Source organism: Poecilia reticulata, linkage group LG16 (genome assembly GCF_000633615.1).
Source record: "Poecilia reticulata strain Guanapo linkage group LG16, Guppy_female_1.0+MT, whole genome shotgun sequence".
NCBI lineage: Eukaryota > Metazoa > Chordata > Actinopteri > Cyprinodontiformes > Poeciliidae > Poecilia > Poecilia reticulata.
This window is the reverse complement of record NC_024346.1, coordinates 2,611,441-2,634,295: the sequence shown is the minus strand read 5'-3', so window position 1 is coordinate 2,634,295 and position 22,855 is coordinate 2,611,441. Positions and strand designations below refer to the sequence as shown.

The 22,855-nt window shown below is 38.7% G+C and overlaps 1 protein-coding gene across 2 annotated transcripts in view; it reads right to left on the bottom strand.

The window, feature by feature from the left end:
• LOC103477590 (neural-cadherin) overlaps positions 1–16,119 on the bottom strand; it is a 136,531-nt gene extending 120,412 nt beyond the window's left edge. For both annotated transcript variants that reach the window (XM_008430788.2, XM_008430789.2), the window contains exon 1: positions 13,601–16,119. In XM_008430788.2, the coding sequence (XP_008429010.1) occupies positions 13,601–14,558 (958 nt within the window). In that variant the 5' untranslated portion in view covers positions 14,559–16,119. The remainder of the gene's footprint in view (positions 1–13,600) is intronic.
• Positions 16,120–22,855: the final 6,736 nt, after the last annotated feature.

Here is a 22,855-nt window from a genome sequence, read left to right as displayed (position 1 = left end):
CCCCCCCCTTACTGTCAAAGTATACGCATGCTGACAGCTAGAAACAGAAATACATTATTAGTTTTTAATCATATTAGATACCCAGATGTGCAGCAGATGTTCTAGATAAATTTGTTTTTCATCTCCGGGTAAAATTGCATTTCTTAAGAATGAGAGCAAACACAGCACAAGAATGTTTCAATATCTCCATTGATATTGAAACATCGGTATAAAAAACAATTCAAATGCTTCACTATCATTAATATCACAGAAAAATAAAATCTAAAATATTACAGTTTTAGTCTTATATAAAGGAGAACATGTTCATACAGGTCTATGGTTAAGCACTGGTCAGGAAAAAGTAGTATATCCATATTTTCCAAGAGTTATTAAAGCATTACATTTTAAATTCCTGGAAATCAAAGCAAATGTAAACATATTGCTTCACACACAAAACTGCTTAAACAGGAAATAAGGTTGTATGTGTGTTTTAGATGTCAGAAAAAAGCTTACTGTTAGGCTAAGAGTGTATTCCTATAACATTTCTCATTATCAGTGCATTAATGAGAAAAAGGTTGTATCACACAGGAGGTGGAGGGAGGAGGAAGCAGGAAAAGAAGGTGACAGGAAGTTCACTGCAAATCTTGCTTAGACATGCAGAAAAATGCTTTTAGTGCTGGAAACCAAGCTGCCTCCTGAAAATGTTGAATGTCCCCAATATCTTCTCTCCCAAAGCTTAGCGAGAGGCGATAAGCAGCAACTAATGTGTGTGAGTGAGTGTGTGCACAGATGAGGCCATAATGAAAGCCCTTCTTCTTCTTAAAGCACACTTCCCCAACTGCTGCCGCTGCATTCTGCACACGAGCTGTTTGCTTGCTCAGTTTGGAAAAACATTTTTTTTTCTACGGTGCTTTATTTTAATCTTTCATCAATAATGAAATATTTACGTTTTAAATCACAAATTCTTGATTTTATGTTCTGATATTAGATTTCTGACTTTTAAGATGTTTTCCTTGCAGAGTACTCACAAACAGATTAGCTGTACTTTGTGACGGCGCTCAGATTTACTGCTGCTTGCACAGGTCCCCTGTGCTCCAGCTGAGTGTTTAGCTGGGTATTAGAGAAATGCCTCAATAAAGGAGTCATCAGGGACAGACATCTGAAGAAAATACACCTTGTTCACCAGAAACAACAGATATCCATACCAACAAAACCAATCAGTGCTTAGAATTTGCTATGTAGCAGCATAAATAACAGCTCAGGTGTCTGAATCTGTCAACCGGACGGCTATACCATGTTCTCCACAGACCTGACCTTTATAATGGAACAACAAGAAGAAAACCATTAGAAGTCTAGTGTCTAGTTTTGCTACAAGCCAAGAAGGGAATGCATGAATCATTTGGATTGAAGTGATCAGATGAGAATTCAATGTTAACTTCTTCACCTGCATACAAAGTGATATGTGAGGATTTAAACTAACAATGTGCATCAACATGAAGACACTCACAGTTGACAGGTGCAATTCAAGCTAATTGTGAAAAAAAAAACTGCTAGTGGCTGCACAGACTTCAGATTTGGGTAAAGGTTCAACTTTGACCCCTAAGCCTGTAGCTAAAGCTACAAATGTGATAATTTGGATCAACACGAATGTCGGTGGGATTGAATTGAAATGATTTTTCTGCAAAGTGTTGTGAATTGTATCAAATTGAATTGAATAGTTAAACGCAACAAACTTTTTAAGTTAGTGGTGTCCACTACTAGTTTAAATCAAAGAATATTGATTGGCCTAGTCAAAGCCTCGAATCACAGCCAACAGAGAATTTTTAGGAAAGACTTGAAAACTCATTTTAAAACACATTATAAAGCCAATATAACTTTAACTGAGCTATTCAACAAAGAATTGTAAGAACTTTAGACTATTTAGACCCATCTTTAAACACTTATAGCTCCGATTGCAGGAACATGTGCAGTACCTTCACCTTTGGGTTAAAACCCAATAAACTACATAAAAACATTTAGTTGTGGTGAAAAAGTTCAAGGAGAATGAATAGCTTTGTGAGGTACTGAACTGTCAGCCTGTTTTGGTGTGCATGCAAATAAAGCAGCGTATATATGGGACATAATGAAAGCTGCAGCCCATGAATAATAAAATACGTAACCCCTAAAGTTTTATATTTTATGGGGAGGACCGGGATCACCATTTCCCCTCCTGTCATCCCCTAAGGAGACAAGCGAAGAGCTGATAAGCTGCAGAGCATACTTTCAAATCAGCAGGGCGACCTTGGCTGGAAGCAAATGAAGAGTGAGCCAAGAGCGTCCCTTCATCTCCGAAAGTTCTTTCAGCCCACGGAGAACTGCTCTCCCCTGGGGAAGACCGCAAGGGTGAGAGGGATGGAGAGCTCAGGGGAGAGCAGGAAGCGGAGGACAAAGGGAGCACAAGCGGTGTCATGGTGAGGATTGATGGACAAGCCTGGGCTCAGGAGACGTCAAGGTTTTTAACGTGATTCTCCACGCTTCAGGGATCAGTGAAGGTCACAAAGTGCTGATGGATGAAACTGACAAATCACAGCTCTAAGAGCCTATGAGTTCCACAGTTTATCTTGGTCCTTAAAAGTTTTCCTCATCACTTACATGTGGAACGACCTCTCTTATCCTTGAAGACAACGGGGTTTTTTTTCTCTAAAATTAGCATTCTTTGGTCTTGCTCTTGTCTGTCAAACTCAAATCTAATTTTGTTCAAAGGTGCTTTGGTAAAAAATATCGATGCCCATCAATTAATTCAGGAAAAAGAAGAAGAGAGCAGCAGCATCCCTTCGAAATTTTGCAAATGGGTGATTCGAGATTAGAATAATAATTCACCTTCATATTTACAAAACAAGGACATTGTGAATTTATAGTCAACGCATATCTGAACATTTTCCTGGGTTTTATCAGAGTTTCTCATCTAAAAGAAATTACACAAACATGTGGTCCGTTTGTGTAATTCTTGCAGAACGATAAAAAACAGTAAAACAAGCAGAACACAAGCTTGTTCTGTAGGAGTTCCTGATGCAAAGTCAATGACTTAATACAATCAGCTCTGCCTCCTCAGACAGATGACTTTTATCCAATTGCTATTTCATGTTCAACTGATTTTGACGTTGCGTCAATAAGACCTGGTCTGATCTGATTAATTCTACATAACTCAATATGAATTTGACCGGTGTGACTTTTACATTTGCTGTTTTTGTTGGTGCCATTTAAATACATCAAATTGATTTGAATGCCAACAATTGTATTGTGATTTTAACAACTTGAACATACTGAACAACGTCTCACTGAACAGTTTTCTATACGACCAGCCAGAGATTTAAAGAGGAGAAAAACAAAGTGAGGTGGGTTAGCAGCACTTGCCAACAACTTATGATTTATTTCAGATATTCAAATTATGCTCTAATGAAAACTTTGCAAATAGCCAGATTTTCCACCAATAGTTTGGAGTTAAATTCTACGGAAAACTCTGAAAGTACTGAACCGTAATCCACTCATTGTCTTGTTTCATGACACAATTAGTGTTCAAACAGTCCTTACTTCTGTTTTCATTCTTTTCAAGCTGTTTACATGGCAGTGATCAGAGAAATATTGGAAGATTTCTCAAAACTCTTACAATTTTTATTTTATTTTAACAATATAGCAGCAAGTACAATGTAAAAATCCAATTGAACTAGTAAAGACTGCCTGTTGGCAAGTATGTGGTGCCTGAAGGGAGAAAAAGCTAAGTTTTAACCAAGAGTGGAGCCACATCAGGTAAAACTTTAACAAACTATCAAAGAATCTCTGAATATATTTTTGAAACAAAGAACATTACATTAGCAGCTACATCCTTCTGTACAACCACCCATCCGTCCTGAGCTGGGAGAAAAGAGCAGCGACAGAGTGTGATGTGAGACAATTAGCAAGGACACGTGAAAACACACACACACACACAGAATGACGTGTAGCAGCCCTGCGGCTCCGAGCGCGTGTGTGAGTTTGCATTAAGGGAGTGGATCGACATGCATGAAACAAACACGCAGCATCTCTCGCAAACACACCGACACACACGCCAAACTGAGGTCATTATTCATTCCTGTGCTTGTGTGTTCTCGCTTGCATTGATGTGTGCAAGCTGACCGCATGCACAGGCCGTTTGTGATGGATTTGTTGTTTAATTCAGTTACTGAAGGAGGAATAAAGTCTGACTGCAGATTATTCACTTCACCTCTGTTTACCTTCACCTGAGTGGCAGGAGAGATGAACAAGAGGAGAGGAGACGGACGTACAATTTTTATGTAATATGAACTATTAAATTTCTGTCTTTTTTAAACTAACAAAACAGGTCAAAACAATGGGGAAGAAAGTTTTCTCTCGAGAACTTTAGTTGTCAAACTGTTCTCGTGGTTCACTTTTCTTTTTATGCATTGGTGTAAGTTTTCCGTGGGTAAATGAACAAAGACATAACCATGTGATTCATTATTAAATTCTTCTGCTAGACTCCTTCTAAGTCTGTTTCCAGTCTATCTCACAAGAAGCAGCTCAGTTTGTGCAATCAGGGTCTGGATGAGAAAGGTCAGAAAAGTAAAAAAAAGGTCAGAAAAGAGATGGTTTTGAGATCATTTATACTAATTTCTTGTCTAATGTATGTGCATTTGCCTTGTGTTTCAGTAGCTCTAAGTCAGGGGTGTCCAAAGTCGGTCCTTGAGGGCCGGCATCCTGCACATTTTAGTTCTCTCCCTGGTGGTAGGAACAACCTTTTCGGCCTGTCAATGTTCCTCTTAGGGCTTCTAACGAGCCATCATTTGATCCAGGTGCGTTAAACCAGGGAGAGAACTAAAATATGCAGGATGCTGGCCCTCGAGGACCGACTTTGGGCACCCCTGCTCTAAGTAATAGCACTTCAACGTTGCCTTTATGCACATCTGGTACTCTAGTATATACAACTTTATCTCCAGCTATGTCTCCACTAATGAGGATTCACTCACATCGGCATGCTGAACGCTTGGAGGATCTCCAACTGATGGTGGTCTGACCTACTTTCTGAATGATCTGGCAAACAATTATGTGACCACTTGGGGGCACTCATCAACTATCACCCTCAGATGGTCAGATGTTTAATAAGTATGAAAAATATTTAAATGAAGGGCATCATAAGTGATAGAGGTATTAAATAAGATATAAAAGTGCCATCAGGTGCTTTGAATTTCTTCAAATTTGTGCTTACATTTGATGTAATTTTACATGCAGGCACTTTACTGGGACTGAGACAGCAGTAAAGGCATCTTATGGTTGTTTTCCTGGATGTTTTAACTGTGCAAGGAAAAATAAATTTTAATCAAAAGATTATGAATAAACAAAACTAAAAATAACAGTAATATGCATTTTAACAGTCTTACAAGGTTTCCTGTAATCGATAGAACCATGAATCCTGTTCAGTAGCATCAAATCACACTCAATTGGATTAAGCAGCAGGGCAAAAATCCAAATAACACCAACAGGTCCATCTCTGAAAGGCACAAAAATTGTTTCGGAGTGGTCCAGTAAAATCTGGACTTAAATCCAGTTGAGCTGCATTAAATTTATTCATTCAAAGTACAACCATAAACTCTGCAATGTAAGTCAGAATAGTTCAATGAGCGTTTGTTAACGTTTTTGTCTCATTTTGATAAGTACAGAATCCAAACATTTAGTAAGTTAGTAAAGCTAGGATTAAAAACAGTTCAAACATTAAAGATATTTCAGTGCTACAGCATTCTTCTGCTTATGGTTGCTTGGTCGAGAGTTTATTGTTGCAGTTTGGATGAGGTGACCTTGTCCTAGTTGTTGATCGGTGAGTAATTTTGCCCGAGGACAAAGCTGATTGGCTGTCAATAAGCTATTAGGACAACAGGGAGAAACAGAGACAATTGGATGGGAGAGTAATGGAAAGCTACAGAGCGAGAATGCGAGCAGAGTGGAAATTAAAAAATAACGTTTATCGTATAATCAGCTCTCCCAAGAGGCTGTGGGTTTATTTACAGCCTTACTTTGGGATATTTTGTTGCTTTTAACAACTCAAACATCTGAGCGAACTGTAGTTTGGGAAACGTTGGTTTCAGAGATGAAAGCAATAGATGTGTTATTGTGAAATAACTTTCCTTCTGTTCCCCTGGATAGATATTGAAAACTTCTTCTTTGGTCTTTATCTGTTTTTCAGAAGTTTCTGGAAAGGTTCTAATAAAGATCTGGTCATTATTTAACATAGAAAACTAAATGTCCAGTTGTTTTCTACTGAAAATTAATTCAGTGATTTTTGGTGGCTTGGATCTAACAAAAACAAATTTGCTACATTTCAGTTTCTAGAAAGTCTCGTAAATATAGTTTTGCACCAGCTTATTTCTTGACTCTGTTTTAAATAAACTAATTAAGCCTCAAAAATATGTGACATATACAAGTTAATGCTTCAAGATACAGCCGTGTTGTCCATACTTGCATGCATTTGACCTTATCAAAGTAGCATTTATGAAATTCAAAAATACTGAAATAGCTCCAACAATGTTCATTATTTATGTGCATGTTGCTGTTATGTTGTCTTGAAAAGGCCACGCTTGAGAGCTTCACTGTTTGGTCATAATAATTTGTCCTGCAGCTCTTTACACAAACACTGTGTGTTTGTGCCGCTAACACAGCCTACGCACACAAATATGCTTGAATGAACACCTTTTTTTCAGGGGATTCATTAATCTAATGCATTCCCTAGCTCCAAGCCCTCTCACCTTAACCACAGCATGTCAAACCACGACACTTACCAATATAGTTCAAATAACCTGAACTAATCTTTATAAGTTGAGTGGCCAATCCTCACTCTAATGGTATGACTTACAATTAACCTAATAAAGAAATTAAAAGTATGTACGCAGATGTGCAGAATGAGAATAACTGCAACTAAATACGCGACAATTATGATCAATCTGTGTGACGCTGACAGACTCACAACCGCTGCGAAGCACAGCATCCTGGAGGATACTACTGTGTCTGGTGTCACACACACACACACACACACACACACACACACACACACACGCACGCAAACATGTGGCGCTGTGGCAGGTTGCTTCGGGCCGCAGGCTCAATCCAGAAATAAAGACAATAGAATAAACCAGAAAAAAAGCTGTAAGTGTGTTTGTCACCTCAGGGCTGCCAAGCACCGAAGATCCACACGGAAACCTGACAGAACAGGACCATGTCTGGGTAATTATGTGCCTTGTGTGTCCATGTGTGTGTGTGTGCGTATTCAACACAAACACTCTTTGACTTAAACAATTAATAACAGTTAAATACAGTGGAGCTGAGGAAAAAAGGCCCGTCAGTGTGCAGGCGGATGAATTAATTGCAGTCAACGGTAACGAGTTTCTCATTTAAATATGCAAATAAACACATTTATTACCTTTAATGAGACAGTGTTTTTCCCTGTGTGTATATTTTTAGTCCTTTTTTAGTACAAAAAAACAGTCTGGGCCTGTTTGTCTTTTTATTTCATTGCCTTTAAACATGTTATTTAAATTATTTAATAAATCTAAATTAATTTAAATTCCTTTATGAGGCAGAGCTTTGCTTCCATAGAAAATACAGTTAAAAAAAATCAACATAGTAATTCACAATAAAGGAACAACAAAATATTGATGGGTAAACAATTGCAGTGCTTGTTAAAAGTTATATTAGTTATAAATAAAGGATATGTGCAGCTTATGCTGTCATGTTAAAAGCTGCAGCTACAATTAGACTCTCATTGACTTCTTAACTTAGAGATTATTGGGTTTTTATTCAATCATTCGATCACATATTGATGTAACACACCAAAGTTAGAACACATTAGTGGATCTCTGAAAGAATAATGTATTAACGAATAAATAAGAGCAGAGACTGTCAGCACAGCCCAAATAAGCAAGATATCAGTTGTTGTCCAACATAAAACTGCAAAACTAATCTTTACTTTCCAATAAAACATGCATGATGCTTTTTTTCTATCAGATAATCAGATTTGTCTCACTTTTATTCTTGGTTTTAATCTGTCATTACCTCGCAAGGAGCTCCTAAATTATTCTTTAACTGTCTACAAACACACTCATTGTGATACTTTATTCACTGCAAAACCTTCATCCTCCTTTTTTAGAGTTCTTCTTTTAGTTTCCCAGTTTTTTATTTAAATATATTTCTAGAAACACCAAAAAGAACATTATCTAAAAGACATTTTGCCTTGTTGAAAAAGCAAAGACGCTCCATGAGACGCTCAGAGTGCAGCAGCAAACAGTATCTGACACATGCAGCATTTCAGTTTGTAGAGTGAAAAATTATTGACCGTACAGTCATGAAAGTTTAACTTCGAGTTGCATCCTCCCGAGAGTGATTTAACATGAGTGAATCTTTTATTTTCACCCCAGAAGATGCATGGTTGTTCATTCATGCAGACAAAACACGGACTTCAGACAACTTCAAATGCTTAACTTTGTGTTTCATATATTAGTGAGAAGCGGGTAAACAGAAATAAAGGGTTCAGAATGAGATTTGGAAAATGATTCGACATGACCATTAAATCTAAAACAACACTGCAAAACCTCACAGAAGCCATCATAAGAATAATTATTTACATTTAGATAGTTGCTTAATTACAGGAAAACTGGATTGTTTTGTATTTGAAGTAAAACTAACTTACTTTCCTCTAAACTCACTCAGTTTGACTTGAAGTTTAGTTCTGACCTTAATAAAACTGTAGCTTGCTTAAATACAATAAAATTGAAGGAAGTTAGACGTGAAAGAGGCAGATTGGACTTTTTCAAACATTTCTAATAGTTCATTACTGTCTGTTATCTGAAGTAGATGAAGGTTTATACACTGGTAGACTGTGTGAAACCTGATCAATGCAGCTCAAAACAAGGCAAAACGCTTTCTGTTCAAATAACAAAAAATACTTTAAGTCATTAATATGGGGTCAGCTAAATGAATTAGAATGTTTTCATTCATTCCTGACTTTTAAAGCAGAATTCAGAACTTTATTTTTCTATTTTTAAAACCTCCAGACTCCTTTGACAGCGTTGCAGTTTTGCATGGCCATTTATTAACAATTACAGTATATTTTTAAGTGCGCAGCTAATACAACTAAATTATACAATTATATTCAATAAATTAAATTATGCGCTCATTAGTTGGGATAAAAGTACCTTTTGAAAATAACCTTAAGCAGTTACTATACAGACTGTTCATTTGACCCACAAACAGTTAATATAGTCATGTGTTAAGGTAATAAATAATATTTAAGACTCACTTAAACACCAAAAACAAAAAAAACATTTTTTTATTTACCAAAAAGCCAAGAATAATTCGACATCAGTACACTCACTGCCATCTGCAGTGATGCACAAGATACAGAGTCCTGTGTGGTTTTTAAATAATTAAGATGTCTGCATAAATGCAAGTGACTGGTGTGAGAGCAGATGAACGTGAAGGAGAAATGATACTGATATCAAAATATGTTTTTTTTTTTTTTTACCAAAATGACAATAATTTAGTCACTGATGTCCAAACTGTGGCCTGATGTTTGTCACTGAATTCCTGAAGACAATTCAAAGCAGACGTTTGCTGCTCGGAGCTCGTTCCCACACGTCTAAATCTCCACCGCAGCCGACGAAAGACAGGCCGTCTCAATCAGCCGGACAGTTTGCAGCGCCCAAATCCCACTCTCTCCCTCTGTGGCCACAAACCGCAGCCAACCTGGGCCTGTCGCTCTGTTTTAACACAAACACAGCTTCCTGTCCAGAGCTCTGGTTCTGCTGCCGTCCATGTGTTCAGACCTGGGGGAGATCCAGGTGAGCAAACACAACTAATTTTTACAAATAAATACCAAAGATGCTGTTTGGATTGACTGATTAGCCAGACCTCACCAGAACATCAAGCTGCCACCATGGCTGTCCAGATGTGAGGACTTTAGGCTCTTGGTTAAACATTTACTTTAGGTTGAGTGTGAGGGGGTCACAGCAGCATCTGGATGGCATTTCAACCCGTCAACCAGATCTGAGCTGCTGGCCATCAGCTCACTTCAGGCTGACTGAATGTTGGCCAGCAGCTCTGATTAACGCGGCTCCCAAATATTCCCCTTGATTTGTTTTAATTATCCTAAACTTTGACTGTTTATTGTGATGGACAGACGATCAGATTTTTTTTAAAGGCGTTGCAGAGAAGTTTGATTTAAATGTTGAAAAGTTTCTTCAAACATCACCACATTTTTCCAAATGATTGACAACGGATAAGATATTATATTGTAAACTTTAATCTTAAGCGATTCAGGACAAAACCTGCAAGTGCAACTAGAGATTATTTTAGTAATCGATTAATCTATTAATTATTCTCATGATTTAACCACTTAAGCCTTTTTATGCAATATTAAAAACACATTAAAAGATACAAATAAAATACAAAAACACATTTTATTGCCTAAAATGCAATAACAGCATTCCTTTAGTGACCGCTAGCAGCAACGGATGCATCTACAGCTAAAAAGACGCTGTAGACTTATTATTCAGTTTTGGCTTAATGACTGCACTGAATATGTTGTTATTTCAGCAAATGGTCATTTTCAAAATCTGTATATTCAAGTTAATGATTAACTGATGACTAAATTAGTTGACAATTATTTAAATAATCGATTCATCATGCAACTTCAGACCGTGGCATTACTCTCTCTGACCACAACTTTCATTCATAAATGATCAAATTAAATATGTTGATGAATAATGATGGATACAATTCTTAATTTCATTGATCTTCCTCCTTTACATGTGAAATACAAAAGAGCAAAAGAGAAGTTTTGTGAAGAAAATGTTCAAAACTGGAGGAATGTCGGCGTAAAGGCGACGGAAACAAGACTGTGTAACATTAATGACTCTACAGGCAAAGTTGAAAAAAACCTTAAATAAATTAACATCTCCAAGAGCCAAACTTCTAGACAACTAAAACAAATATCCAGAAAGTATATTTCTAACTAAATGAATTACTGTTATCAAAAACCTAAGAGTATAGTTAACAAACACTCTCATTACAGGAAGTATCATAAAACAACCGCCCTCTGTCATTTAGAAGACCAGCCGCCAACAGTTTGTTCACAGATACAAAAGCTGAGGAAATTTGGCTTAATCAACTCTTTCATGTTGGTTATATCAAAATCAAACTCCAGTGTTTCTGTTGAAATTGAGTTGGTAGTTTTTCCAATCTGTTCCTGTCCAGTTTAGATGAGACTAGTTGGTTTCCTGTTATGTCATCTAACGGTGCAAAACGAGTTAAAAAAGATTCAGCATCTACTAGAAGTTGTGCTCCATGCTGAGTATATTTTTATTATACAGAATAAACTGAAGAGAAAATCCTCTTCAGACTGAGGAGGTTCAATTTAACATGAACCTTTTCAGTAACTTTACATTTCATACGTCTAAAATGGTTGACTGTTTATTCATGCTCTGAAAAAAGGCCAATATTAGAATGTTACCATGATTTTTTTCTTTAAATATTCAAATTAATATGATCTTTTGATCAGTCCACCTAGTCTTTTTTTATCTGAGTGCAACTGTTTAAATTTTAAAAATTTTATTTTATTCCATGCAACTGGATGGAAACAAAAAAGACTAGAAGGAAACTAGTGAACACTGGAAATATGTGTTATTTTAATGGAGCATGGCCTCCTATTAGCTTCTCATTGTTACAACTGATAATTCACAAAATATATAAAAAATAAAATACAAAAACTGGAGATATGCTTAAGAAAATGATTTTTATTCCTGCTTATATGAGCTGAATGTCAAAGGTTATACATACTGTATGTGATATAATGGGAATGTTTTTACTGAAGAATGAAAAAGAAATAAACTACCCAATCTGAATTTCAATAAACACTGGCAGATGAGATAAGTGCTTCATAACTTAATTTGTTGTTTAGATTGAGTGAAGTTAACAATGAAAATGAGCTCCTGCTGCATCGCAGAAGTCAAACATGCAGCAAAAACAAATCCTTCCCTCTATCAGGAGCCTTCAACCATCTGAATATTCAGCTTTGGTGAAAACGTCTGGAGCGACGTGTGAGTGTGTCTTTTCCTCTTCTAACTGGAAAACTAAAATCTGTGTGTGAAGTGTTTTGGGGTGTGCTTGCTCACACCTTTCAAACTAAACACTGTTTGTCCTTTAACAGTCTGCTGGCGGCACACACAACCTAACACACTCCCTCTATTCTCTCACACACACACTTGGCAGGGATCTGTGGAGTGTTGTGAAGAATGAATGAAAGAGCAGAAAAGTAGCCGTTGACGGTTGGGGTCAATTCAAACTGCTGGAGAAGAGCCAACACATGGGCCGTTACGCGCACACACACACACACACACACGCACACACACACCGACTGAATGAACACGTCTCACTTCTCAACATAGGAAAACTCTGCACAGCAGTGTGAAAGGAAACTGTCTGAAGCTGCATGAAACCTAAAATATGAACAACGATGACTCTAGTAAAGAGTTTCTACACTCTTACTTTATGGAAACTTCACAACCTCTGGCTAAATTTCAATGCTCCTTTACTCACGTTGTCTGAATCAAGAGCTGCAAACCAGATACCATCCGTTGTTACTGTCCAATTTTAGCCCATCTGCTTCACTATTTGACATGTTGAGCTTTTCGGAGCGGTCATTCTCCTCATATCTGCTCATTTCCTCTCACCTCTGACATCAACAAGGCGTTTTTGTAAACCTGACAGATGGTTATGATTAAATCAACAGTTTCTGAAAACTGCAAACTTGCTTAAATCTCCTTTTTTCCTCTCCATTGTGATGCTGGCTTTTAACTTCAGCAAGTCGTCTTCACCACACCTAAATGCTCTGAGTCGCTGACATGGAATTTGTTGTTTCACTTGTATAAAAGAAGAACTGAGCAGCTGTACCTAACAAAGTGGCCAATGTTTGCTTGTTATGCAGACCCAGAATTATTCAAATGTTTAGCAGATTTAGGTTTAAAGTTATTTTAATTTAATCAAGATGTTCTCTTACAGAAAGAAGCCAGCATCTCCTAACATATGAGACAATTTTTGAAATAAAAAATTATTGAATTACTTTTCATTTACATTGTAAACAAAAGTGGGCTGTCGAAAATCATTTATGATCTTGCCAAAAATAATCTGAAAGGCAGTTATTCTATTTTTGAACTTCAACTCTTTATGGTGGGAAGACCACCTTACCATTACCCTAATCTCTTTGCTTCCACAGGTATAAATCTAGACTGCAAATCATAAACGTAAATTTGACCTCTGATCAGAAGATGAATTTTACCAAAATTAAAAGATTATTTTTAATAAAGTTAAATTTACCATCCGGACTTTACTTCTCTTTAGATCCTGCTTTATCTCCAGAAAAACATCAATTTAAGGAAATAAACTTTAGAAACAATTGGATACCCACAATAAAAATACTGTTCATGATCTTAAGTACAGAATTATAAGAAACCAACTGGCCCAGAAACCAAAACAGCAGCTTGAATCGAATCCTGTAAAGCTACTTTTGCGTCTTTACGCAGGGACGAATGAAGCGTCTGCATCTTACCTCGCAGATTCTGGATCTTCACCACCACCTCCGCTGGCTCCCGCAGACTGCGCGCAAGGTACAAGCGCCCCGAGTCCCTTTCGATCTGTACGGGCGAGTCGGCCTCGGATATCACCTCGAACCACCGCTGGTTGAACCTCTGGTCCGGCACAGTGAACACCAGGTCACCCACTCTGATGTGGTCCGGAACGGTCACTGTGTAGCTCAGATCCTCGGACAGCGCACGGGGTCTGCGCCGCGCTCTGCCGGAGCCGCGAACGTCGACGCGAAGGAACACCGGGTCACCGATCAGCGCCACATCTCCGCCGTCCTTCACGTACAGCCGCAGGGTGAGCTGCTTGACCCCCAACAGCGACCCTACCAGCCTCACCTGGCCGGTTTGTGGCACCACGTGAAGCAAACTGGACTGTGGTGATGCGTAAAAAGTTGTGCGTCCATTTCTCTCCGCGTCGCCGTCTTTTGCGTCAAAGCGAGCCAAGACGGTTCCAAGCGGCGCCAGCTCGTCCGCTTCCACCGTTTTATTCCCGCTGATGAACTGGGGGATGTTATCATTCCTGTCGGACACTTCAACCTGGACGACCGCCGGTCTCGTCTGGCACATGGGCGGGAGTTCCACCGTCAACTCGTACATCGCTATAAACTCTCGGTCCAAAGATTTGGCGGACACCAGAATCAAACGGTCCCGACGCTCAGAGTCGTAAACGATCCTGAAATCAGAGGGATAATTCCCGTACAGGCTGCCGTCAAGATTAGCACCGGAGCAGACTCCGGTTTCTAGCGGGATTGAGACCCCATAAACGGGCGACCCAGCCGGGGAGTTCTCAGCGATGTGGCCAAAGTAGCGCGCTGGATGCCTGCGCTGCGCGGAGAGACTCACCGGCGGAGCGTAAACCAGCAGCAGCAGCAGGAGCAGGTGGAAGGTGTTCAGGAGAACCGCTTCTCTTGCACCTTTGGTCATGTTTCCATTAAAACAGTTTTACTTACAAAAGACAGCAAAGTGTCCACGGGAGCCACGAAAACGGGCACCTCTCTCACACAGATCCACCTTAAAACAGCGCGAAATAGGAATTATCTGTTTTTTGCTAAGTTTATTAAATGATTCCCTTTAAAAGCTCAAAAAGATCTCGACCCGCTGTCATGAAGGATAAGAAACCCCCATCTAGAGCGCAGGATGGAATCCGACAGTCCTCTCTGGATAAATCAGCCAACAAGGACTTTTACGCATGGATCAGACTGGTCCAATTTCCCAACGTTTCTTGGGGACAAGAAAGACGCATGAATAGAAAGAACAGTGACGGAAAATATATTCTGGAGTATAATTTCTCTCTGCTCAGTCTAAAAAAGAAAGTTCCAGCATGTAGATGCGGATGATGCGCCAAAGTGTTCCACACTCTCCGGGTTGACTCCTCCGGAGGATGGAACAGACTAACGGACACAGATGCATCAGGCTGGCTCCATGTGGCTCCATCGCACCGCCCACTGGCCCCTCGGAGGAGAGAGACCAATCAGGACGCCGGACTGACATGAGTGACACAATGCGAGGCCCGCCCTCTGGAAGAACGGGTCTACAGATGGTGAGGAAAGGAGACAAAACCCTTTTCTATGTGGCTTAACTGCTTAAAAGGTTGTTGTTTTTGTTAGCCCTGATCAGATGCGATCATCTCTATCTTTCATTCAACACACAAAAATCAGATGCAAGTCAAGCTCTATGTGGTAAAGATGACAAAGTGATTTTTGCATAAAGCAAAAAAAGCTGATTAGCTCTCAAAATGATATTTTACTGCATTTAGAGCCTAAATTTAAGATCATTCCCACAGTTATTAGACACATAATGAAGGACTGAAGCATTAATTTAATAGCAATTCCCATATAATGAAAAAAATAATCTAATACTAAGGCAAAACCTGTGTAAGGTATCGATGAAGCCTTAGCAGTAACTATGCACAAAGTGGCTATTATGAAAGAACATAGTTGTTTTATTCTGGGCACAAACTAACATTTTCTTTTCCCAAATTAGATTTTGTATTTTGCAAAGCTGTGAGTCTACAGAGACACTTTGTTTGGGATATTTAACTCTCAGAGTAAATACTTTAAAACATATTTTGCTACAATCTGATCTTCTATCCTTTTGGGTTTTGTCTATAGCAGTTTTGCACATCTATGCACTTAACTTTTTTGTTGGACAGGGAGAATCTTTGAACATTATTTTTCGGTTCAACACAATCCTTATCTGAATTCAAGTCTAAACTTTAAGCAGTTCTTTAAGTTCTTTGTCTCCGTCGTTATGTGCTCATCCAGGAGGAGTGAAGGCTGCAAGTCAACGACGTGTCATTACCATCTACAATAACTCTGAGTTGTAACAACATTTGGTTTCCCTTTGGGATCAATAAAGTGTTTTTAAATTGAGTCGATGAGATCTGATTCGTTTCCTTAGACAAAAACTCTTTAAATGACTGAATAATGAAATGAACTGTTCAATAATCAGGGTCAAATGTAATGTTTGTGTGATTAGATTAAAATCATTTTTTGTAAAGTGCCTCAAGATAACATTTGTTGTGAATATTTTCAATTGAAATAAACTGAGTTTAAATGATTGGAGCGGCAAAGAGTTAGTAAATATTTACACATCACATTTTTCAGATTAGAAGATGTAAAACAGTTTTGAAATCCCTGGATCAATTTTCCTCCAACTAATAGTTATGTATTGCTTATTGACGTTGATATTTTTTTGGTTTGTTTTAACGTGCGATGATGTAAACAACATGACGGGGCAGGGATTAATTTGCAGGGCCCTGCATTTATTAAATATTCAATGTTTCTAGATACAGTATTCAGCCCAGTGGTGGCATCTCAGTAAAACAGCTGCAGAGGTGCAGTTTACAGCAGTGCTGTCCTTCCATTATTCACAGCTACTTTGATGGAGAATGATGTCTGTCAGCTGAACACAACTGCATTGGCAGTTTTACTTGCCAGCTGCAGCATAATAGCAGAGAAACACCAGCAACTGGCGGCAAGATCGTTCTCAAATCTGGCATAAAACATGTATCTGAATAAGTGTCAGAGTCAAAACGATTTTAAAAAACAGCACAACGGAATCTGTAAAACAAATTACTATATAGGTTTGACCTCTATCACTGTCACAAAATGCATAAGGGAGTCCGATATAAGCCGTGTGACATCACCCACTAGCTTGTGGACTGCTGTTTTGAAGTCTTGAGTTTGTCCTTTGGCTGCTGCCATCTTGGATTTCCAGACGCAAGACTGACATGTAAGCGGAGCATTGGGTAGCTGCCACAGCACTTCTCTGTCATACAAAGTGACAGCTACAGAGACCAAAACATTTGTTTTGTACCAGGCCATAAGCCTGTTTACTTTAGCATGAAAGGTGGATATTTTGGAACAGCGGAGATATAACAGAAAAAAACAAAGGAACAGCAACGTATGGCACTTAAAAGTACATTTCTGCAGGATCATCTTCATAATAAACTCCTAATCCTTTATAAATACTTCACACTTTTCCATTTCTGTAATTAATTTAAGAATTGTTTTTCATTTTCTGAAATGACGGCGGTTTGGAGAAATGTTGGGCGGGAAGCAAATCAAAAATGAAGGTGAAGAGGAAATTCTTCTTCACATAAAATTCCACAATAAGAAAATGTATATAACAGGAGTCAATAGCCCATCAATAATATGGCTAAACTGTATATTTTGTTCAACACAGAATAGAAGTCATGCAAGAAGATTAAACCTATTAACATCTGGAGATCTGCAGCTGGGCTGGGGTTAAAGTTTTCACTCTGACTGCAAGGATACCGTTCTGTGTAAGGCTCCCTTATTCAGAAACATCACAAAACACCTGCAAAAATCCAAAAATATTATGCTTACTTCACATTTTCTGCTGGACAACATTAAAATATGAGGTAATGTCCAGCTGTTGCATATATCCAGGTCTCAATTTATGCAAATATAAAGGATTTTTGTTATTTTAATGTATTTTCTTTGTTTTCCTGCACATATCTTTTACAAACCACCTTAGAACAATTTAGAGTTTCCCACAAATCCAACATGCATTTTTTTTATCAAGCTGAGAGGAAACTTGAATTCATGGAGAAAATTTGAACCTTGCTGCTACAAGACAACAGTGTTGACAACAACTATCCCACCACACAACCAGAGTAATTCTCTTTTAAGCAAACAATTGAGGAAGATGTAAAGAGGTTACATGGATACAACTAAAAAGCCAAAGTGCGATAAAAGTGTCAACTAAGCTTTTAGATTTTTAAGACTAACAGAACTAATACTTGGCATTTAGTTCTCTCTTTGCTGAATGCAGTAATAACAGTGGGAAGCTGCAGTGCAATTTGTCCTCTGGAAGCTGTTTAACAAAAGGACAATTTGTTGAGATCACCCTGTTTTTCTTTCTTAGCGCTTCGAGGATTAAAAGCGATAGAAGATTTCATTCTTCAAAAAAATGTCATCTCTGTGTGCTTTTATAATTCAGGGAATCCCTCTGAAGTTTTCTAAAATAGGAAATTGTCTTCCTGGGTTTTTGTTTTTGTTCATTACTGCATAGAAGTGGAATGAAAACTGTCTGAAGCCTTTGATCAGAGACTGGAGGAGGAGAAGAAGTGGTTGAAATGAAGGAATGGAAAAAGGCGCAACAGAATGAAAGTAATCACTTTAATACTGGAGCAGAAAACAGCACTTTGCTCCCGTCAATCAGGAAACACAAAGGTTGCTGTGAATTTGTTCTGGAAGGAACTTTTGAGTTTCTCTCTGCTTAAAAACTGTTTTCCAATAGTAAATATATTTATATATATAAAACAAAACAAAAAAAGCGATTCACCAATAATCAAGCTTTGAATAAAACACTTACAAATATAGCTTGCTTTACATTTGCTCTAAATTCATTTTAGAGCTCTATCCATCCACTGTCTTCCAGATATAGATGATCAAATTCCTGGGGGAAAAGTCCAGCAGGAAACTCCACACATCTCTGTCTGTCCAGCTCATTCAGGGGTCCCCCAGGTGTTCTCAAGCCTGACGAGTATACCGTCCCTCTAGCAGGTTCTAGGTCTGCTCCAGGGAAAATGAGGCATCCTGATCAGATCCCTGAACCTCCAAACTGACTCCATTTGATGTAGAGCAGCAGCGGTTCTGCTCTAAACTCCCCCTGGATGACGGAGCACCTTGCCTTATCTTGGGCTGCATCATGTGTTTTCCCACCACAAAGAGTCATTTTATAGCACAGTCAGGTGTTACCTTCAGTTGTTTTCAGGTGTTTACTAACTGCTGCTGGCTAGTCTGCAGGGGCTGACTGGGGAAGCCGTTCTACGCGGCAGAAGCTCTGAAACTTGGAAACTGTAGCTCCGAGGAGGAGCTGTGCCTTGAAGGAGGGGCTCCACTGTATTTTACATTAAGTATGTTAATGTGATGCGTTTATGTTTACTGGAGTTCATTTTTGTAGCTTATTTGTCCGTATACATAAGTACAGTGTTTTAGTACTTTCTCCATCACTACTGGCTCTGACTTTCGCTGAGCGATCCTGTCCAGGAAGACAACAGAGAGGATTTGTGGTGGTTCTTGTCACAGTCCAGCCTGAACAACGCTCATGTGGATCAGACAACCTGACTTACATGGCTGTCAAAGCAAATCTGCAAGGGGAAGGACTTACTCCAATTTTCCACAGGCAGGAGGAAAGCCACATGGCTTTTCCTAAACCTGAGGTTTGGGATACAGTCTCCATCTTTTTTTTTTCCTATAATTTTAGCAAATAATAAAATGTTGAAGTTAATTTACTAGAAACCAGCAAATCTGAGAGAAGCTGCAAATCACAAGCAGAGGTTAACATAGAAAAAAGTCAAATGCTAATCTCTGAACAGATGTTTTTCCATTGACCATATGATTGTGCAAATTATAAAAATAAATTTGCTTAATGGAAACATGCCAATTTAAAAAAAAAGATACGTTTTTTGATTAAAAGGTTTTTAGGCGGTTATTTTTTTTCCAGCTGTATTTTTTCGCATCTCATAAGTCATCTGATCAACAACCACGTTACTACTGGCAGGAAAGACAAAGAAGATGACAGGAAGTGGTACGATGATGATGATGGCACGGCATGTTTTTTAATGACATCACATGAAAAAACTTATTCATGTGTGATTTTAATTGAGTTTCTTCTGGAGGCACCGCAATTAAGAAATTGTGTTTGTTCTATAAAGTTTTGTGCACGTTTGTAATGGAAATGCAACTAATGAAAGATATGATTCTACAAAGGGACAAAATCAAGACAAAAAGAAGACAGATGGAGGAAATACTCCTCCCAAAGCTACTGAATATGTTTAAATGATGAGAGATGATTGGCAGCAAAATGAGAAGCCCGCTGCTGAATACATTTGTCTTCATGAATCAATGCTGGATTATTTTTCAATCAGTGTTCTTTTCAACTTGAACTAAAGCAGATCTTTCTGTTTTTAAAGACAGCTTTCATGGGTCAAACTTTGTCAACGAGGTCAGGAGAATCAACATTTTTTCCTTCTGCGGTTTAGCTTCGGGTTTCTGCAGCTCATGAAGCTGTGATCCACTGCTGCAGGGCTGTGCCTCTTCTTGTTGATTTGTCTAAGTACCCTCACTTACACCCAGGCGACATGTTGGCTGCAGCCTCCAATCAATTGGTCATGCTTTTCCAAGCCTTCCATCAGAAAACCTTCAAAGCAGACTAAACTGGGAAAAAAGCCTCCACCACCTCACTACACAGGCTCAGAGAAGAGAGAGAAAATGTTCTCACAGAGTATGTTGCTGCATTAGGCAGTCTGAGTACTTAAAACGCATCTAATATCATTTTGCTCTTCCAAAAACAACAACAGATTCATACTTTAAATTCAAGGGTTCTGCATATTTTGTATAGAGAAGTGAACAATATATTTGCCCCCATATATATTTCTTCTATTCTTGCATTTTTGTCATTTTTGAATAGCTTAGATTATAAAATAATTATAATAATAATTAGAGGTGTGCCGATCGATCGGCCACCAATCACAATCGGCCGATTTCCGTAAAAAAGTGTAGGATCGGTGATCGCCGATCACGGCCTCTTGTTGCCGATCACACAAACCGATTACCTGCATCTCATTTCGCAGCCTGTCTGTGCAGCTGGTCTCCTCTTTCCTTCACACTGCGCAAACGCGCAGCAACAAATCCTAAGCTATGTTGTGTGTAACTATAACATACTGCGCGACTGGGGAAGTTTGCATGTTGCGGAGGAAAATTGAAGCACGTGGGGTGAAGCAGGTCAAAATGCATCAACACGACGAATCTAATATGGCATAAAAACAATGCCATACTTAACATCGAGACTCACTGCAGTATGGAGCAATCAGATAGCAGGTAAAGCAGCGCACAGCTACAAACACTCACCCAGATTAGCATGACGGTCAGAAAGCTAAACAAATAACCCGCAAAATTATTTAAGTCATCGAGCTGCGATGTAAGACGCTGGTTCTGCTCTCGCTGTTGAACAGCGGTTCACCGTAGCTCCGTCTATTTCACAGACAGAGAGTAGCTTCTGCTCCACCTGGTAGTGACTCTCACACCGAACTTTTGTTTGAAGCTGCAGCATCTAACTTAAACAAATGTTTAAGTTTGTTTTTGTTCTTTTGCTTTTTTTTCCCCCTTTTTTTGCTCCAAGCTTCTCGGTCGCACTGCTGTTTGGATAACTAAACGCCAAAACATACCTCCGTCAACCAACATTGTCAACGTGTGGAAATTGTAATAGAGTAGACTGCATTGTGTATACTCCATGAATTTAAATATTCATGGACACAAGGAAACCTGACTCATTCGTTATATATATTTTATTTGTTTATAATTTTTTTGCTCAAGAGATGCCATTTTGTTAAGTAATAAAAACTAAACTTACTTTGACCATGTAGAGTTTAAAGTTAAGCAGTTATTTCTTTATGGACAAAAGGTTGAGAGAAAAAGGTCCAGCTTCCCAAAATGAGCCTGTAATGAAACACGATGGGATATTTTAGATAATATAAATAAGTTTGAAGCAAAGCACGTATGGTTTTAACACCCTTGAAAACCGACAGTGTTTTTACCCAATCAAAGTCCAAAGCAACACTAGTTGAAAACCATCAAACATTTTTGGTTTTCCTCATGCATGAAAATAAGTGGATCATGAAATCCCACAACCCTGGAAACACAAGTCCTAATTGCTACTTTTCAAACTTCCTGTAGTAGTTATCAGCGTCAGTAAGGTGCTGCAATGCTAATGCTAGCTCATGCTCATTGTACATGGGTACTAGTCGCCAAGGGATCATGAGATAAATCTGCAAATATGAACAGTCGAGACCCTGAGCATTTCCTTACACCAGGATGGTGAAGCAGGTGAAAAAAGGCATCTGGAGGGCGTTATGGAGTAAACAATAAATGTAACTGAGGAATTTTATTTCAAATATGCCTGATTTTTCTACATCAAGCAGTTCCTATAAACCTGTCATAATAAATCCAGTACTTACTGTTTGTACATTTTATTAAATTTCCTTAAGATCGATGCAACAGTTGGAAGTATAAAAATACACACATTTCACAAATTTTGCAATGTTCAGGAAATTGTTGCATTTATATTTGCTATCACCCCACCTAACTACGATGCTACAAAATAAATAAAATTCAACCATTTAAAGTTTTTTTTTTTAACTTCAGTGGAAGAGCTGGAGCCAGATTTTTTTAAAGGTTTTGTTGGCTCTACTGGCCTTTATTTGAAAGTAGTTTGACAGGAAAGAGGGTAATGAGAGAGGGGGAAGACATGCAGCAAATGTCACCAGGCTGGGAATCGAACCTGCAACCACTGGCATGAGGACTAAGGCCTCAATACATGGGTTGTGCTTTGCCCCTGCACCACCACAGCACCCAGCTGGAGTCAGATTTAATGAGAAGATGGGTGAAGCTGTCCCTGGACACCACTAGGATAAAAGAAATGCATCTAGTTTGGTCAAAAGGTGTGGAAAATGTGTATAATTTTTGGTTTAACAAGCTCTAGTGACCTCTGTGTTGGTCAGAGAGACTCAAAACGTGGTTTTAATGGAAGCCAAGAGTGTCCCATTTAAGAAGATACCAAACACTATATTATAGACCTTTCTATAATATAAAGGTCTATAAAGGTCTGGAGCAGGAGAATACTGCCTTGGAGCTGACAAACGCCACCCTGGAGCAGGAGAAGACCGCCCTGGAACAGAGAAGCACTGCCTT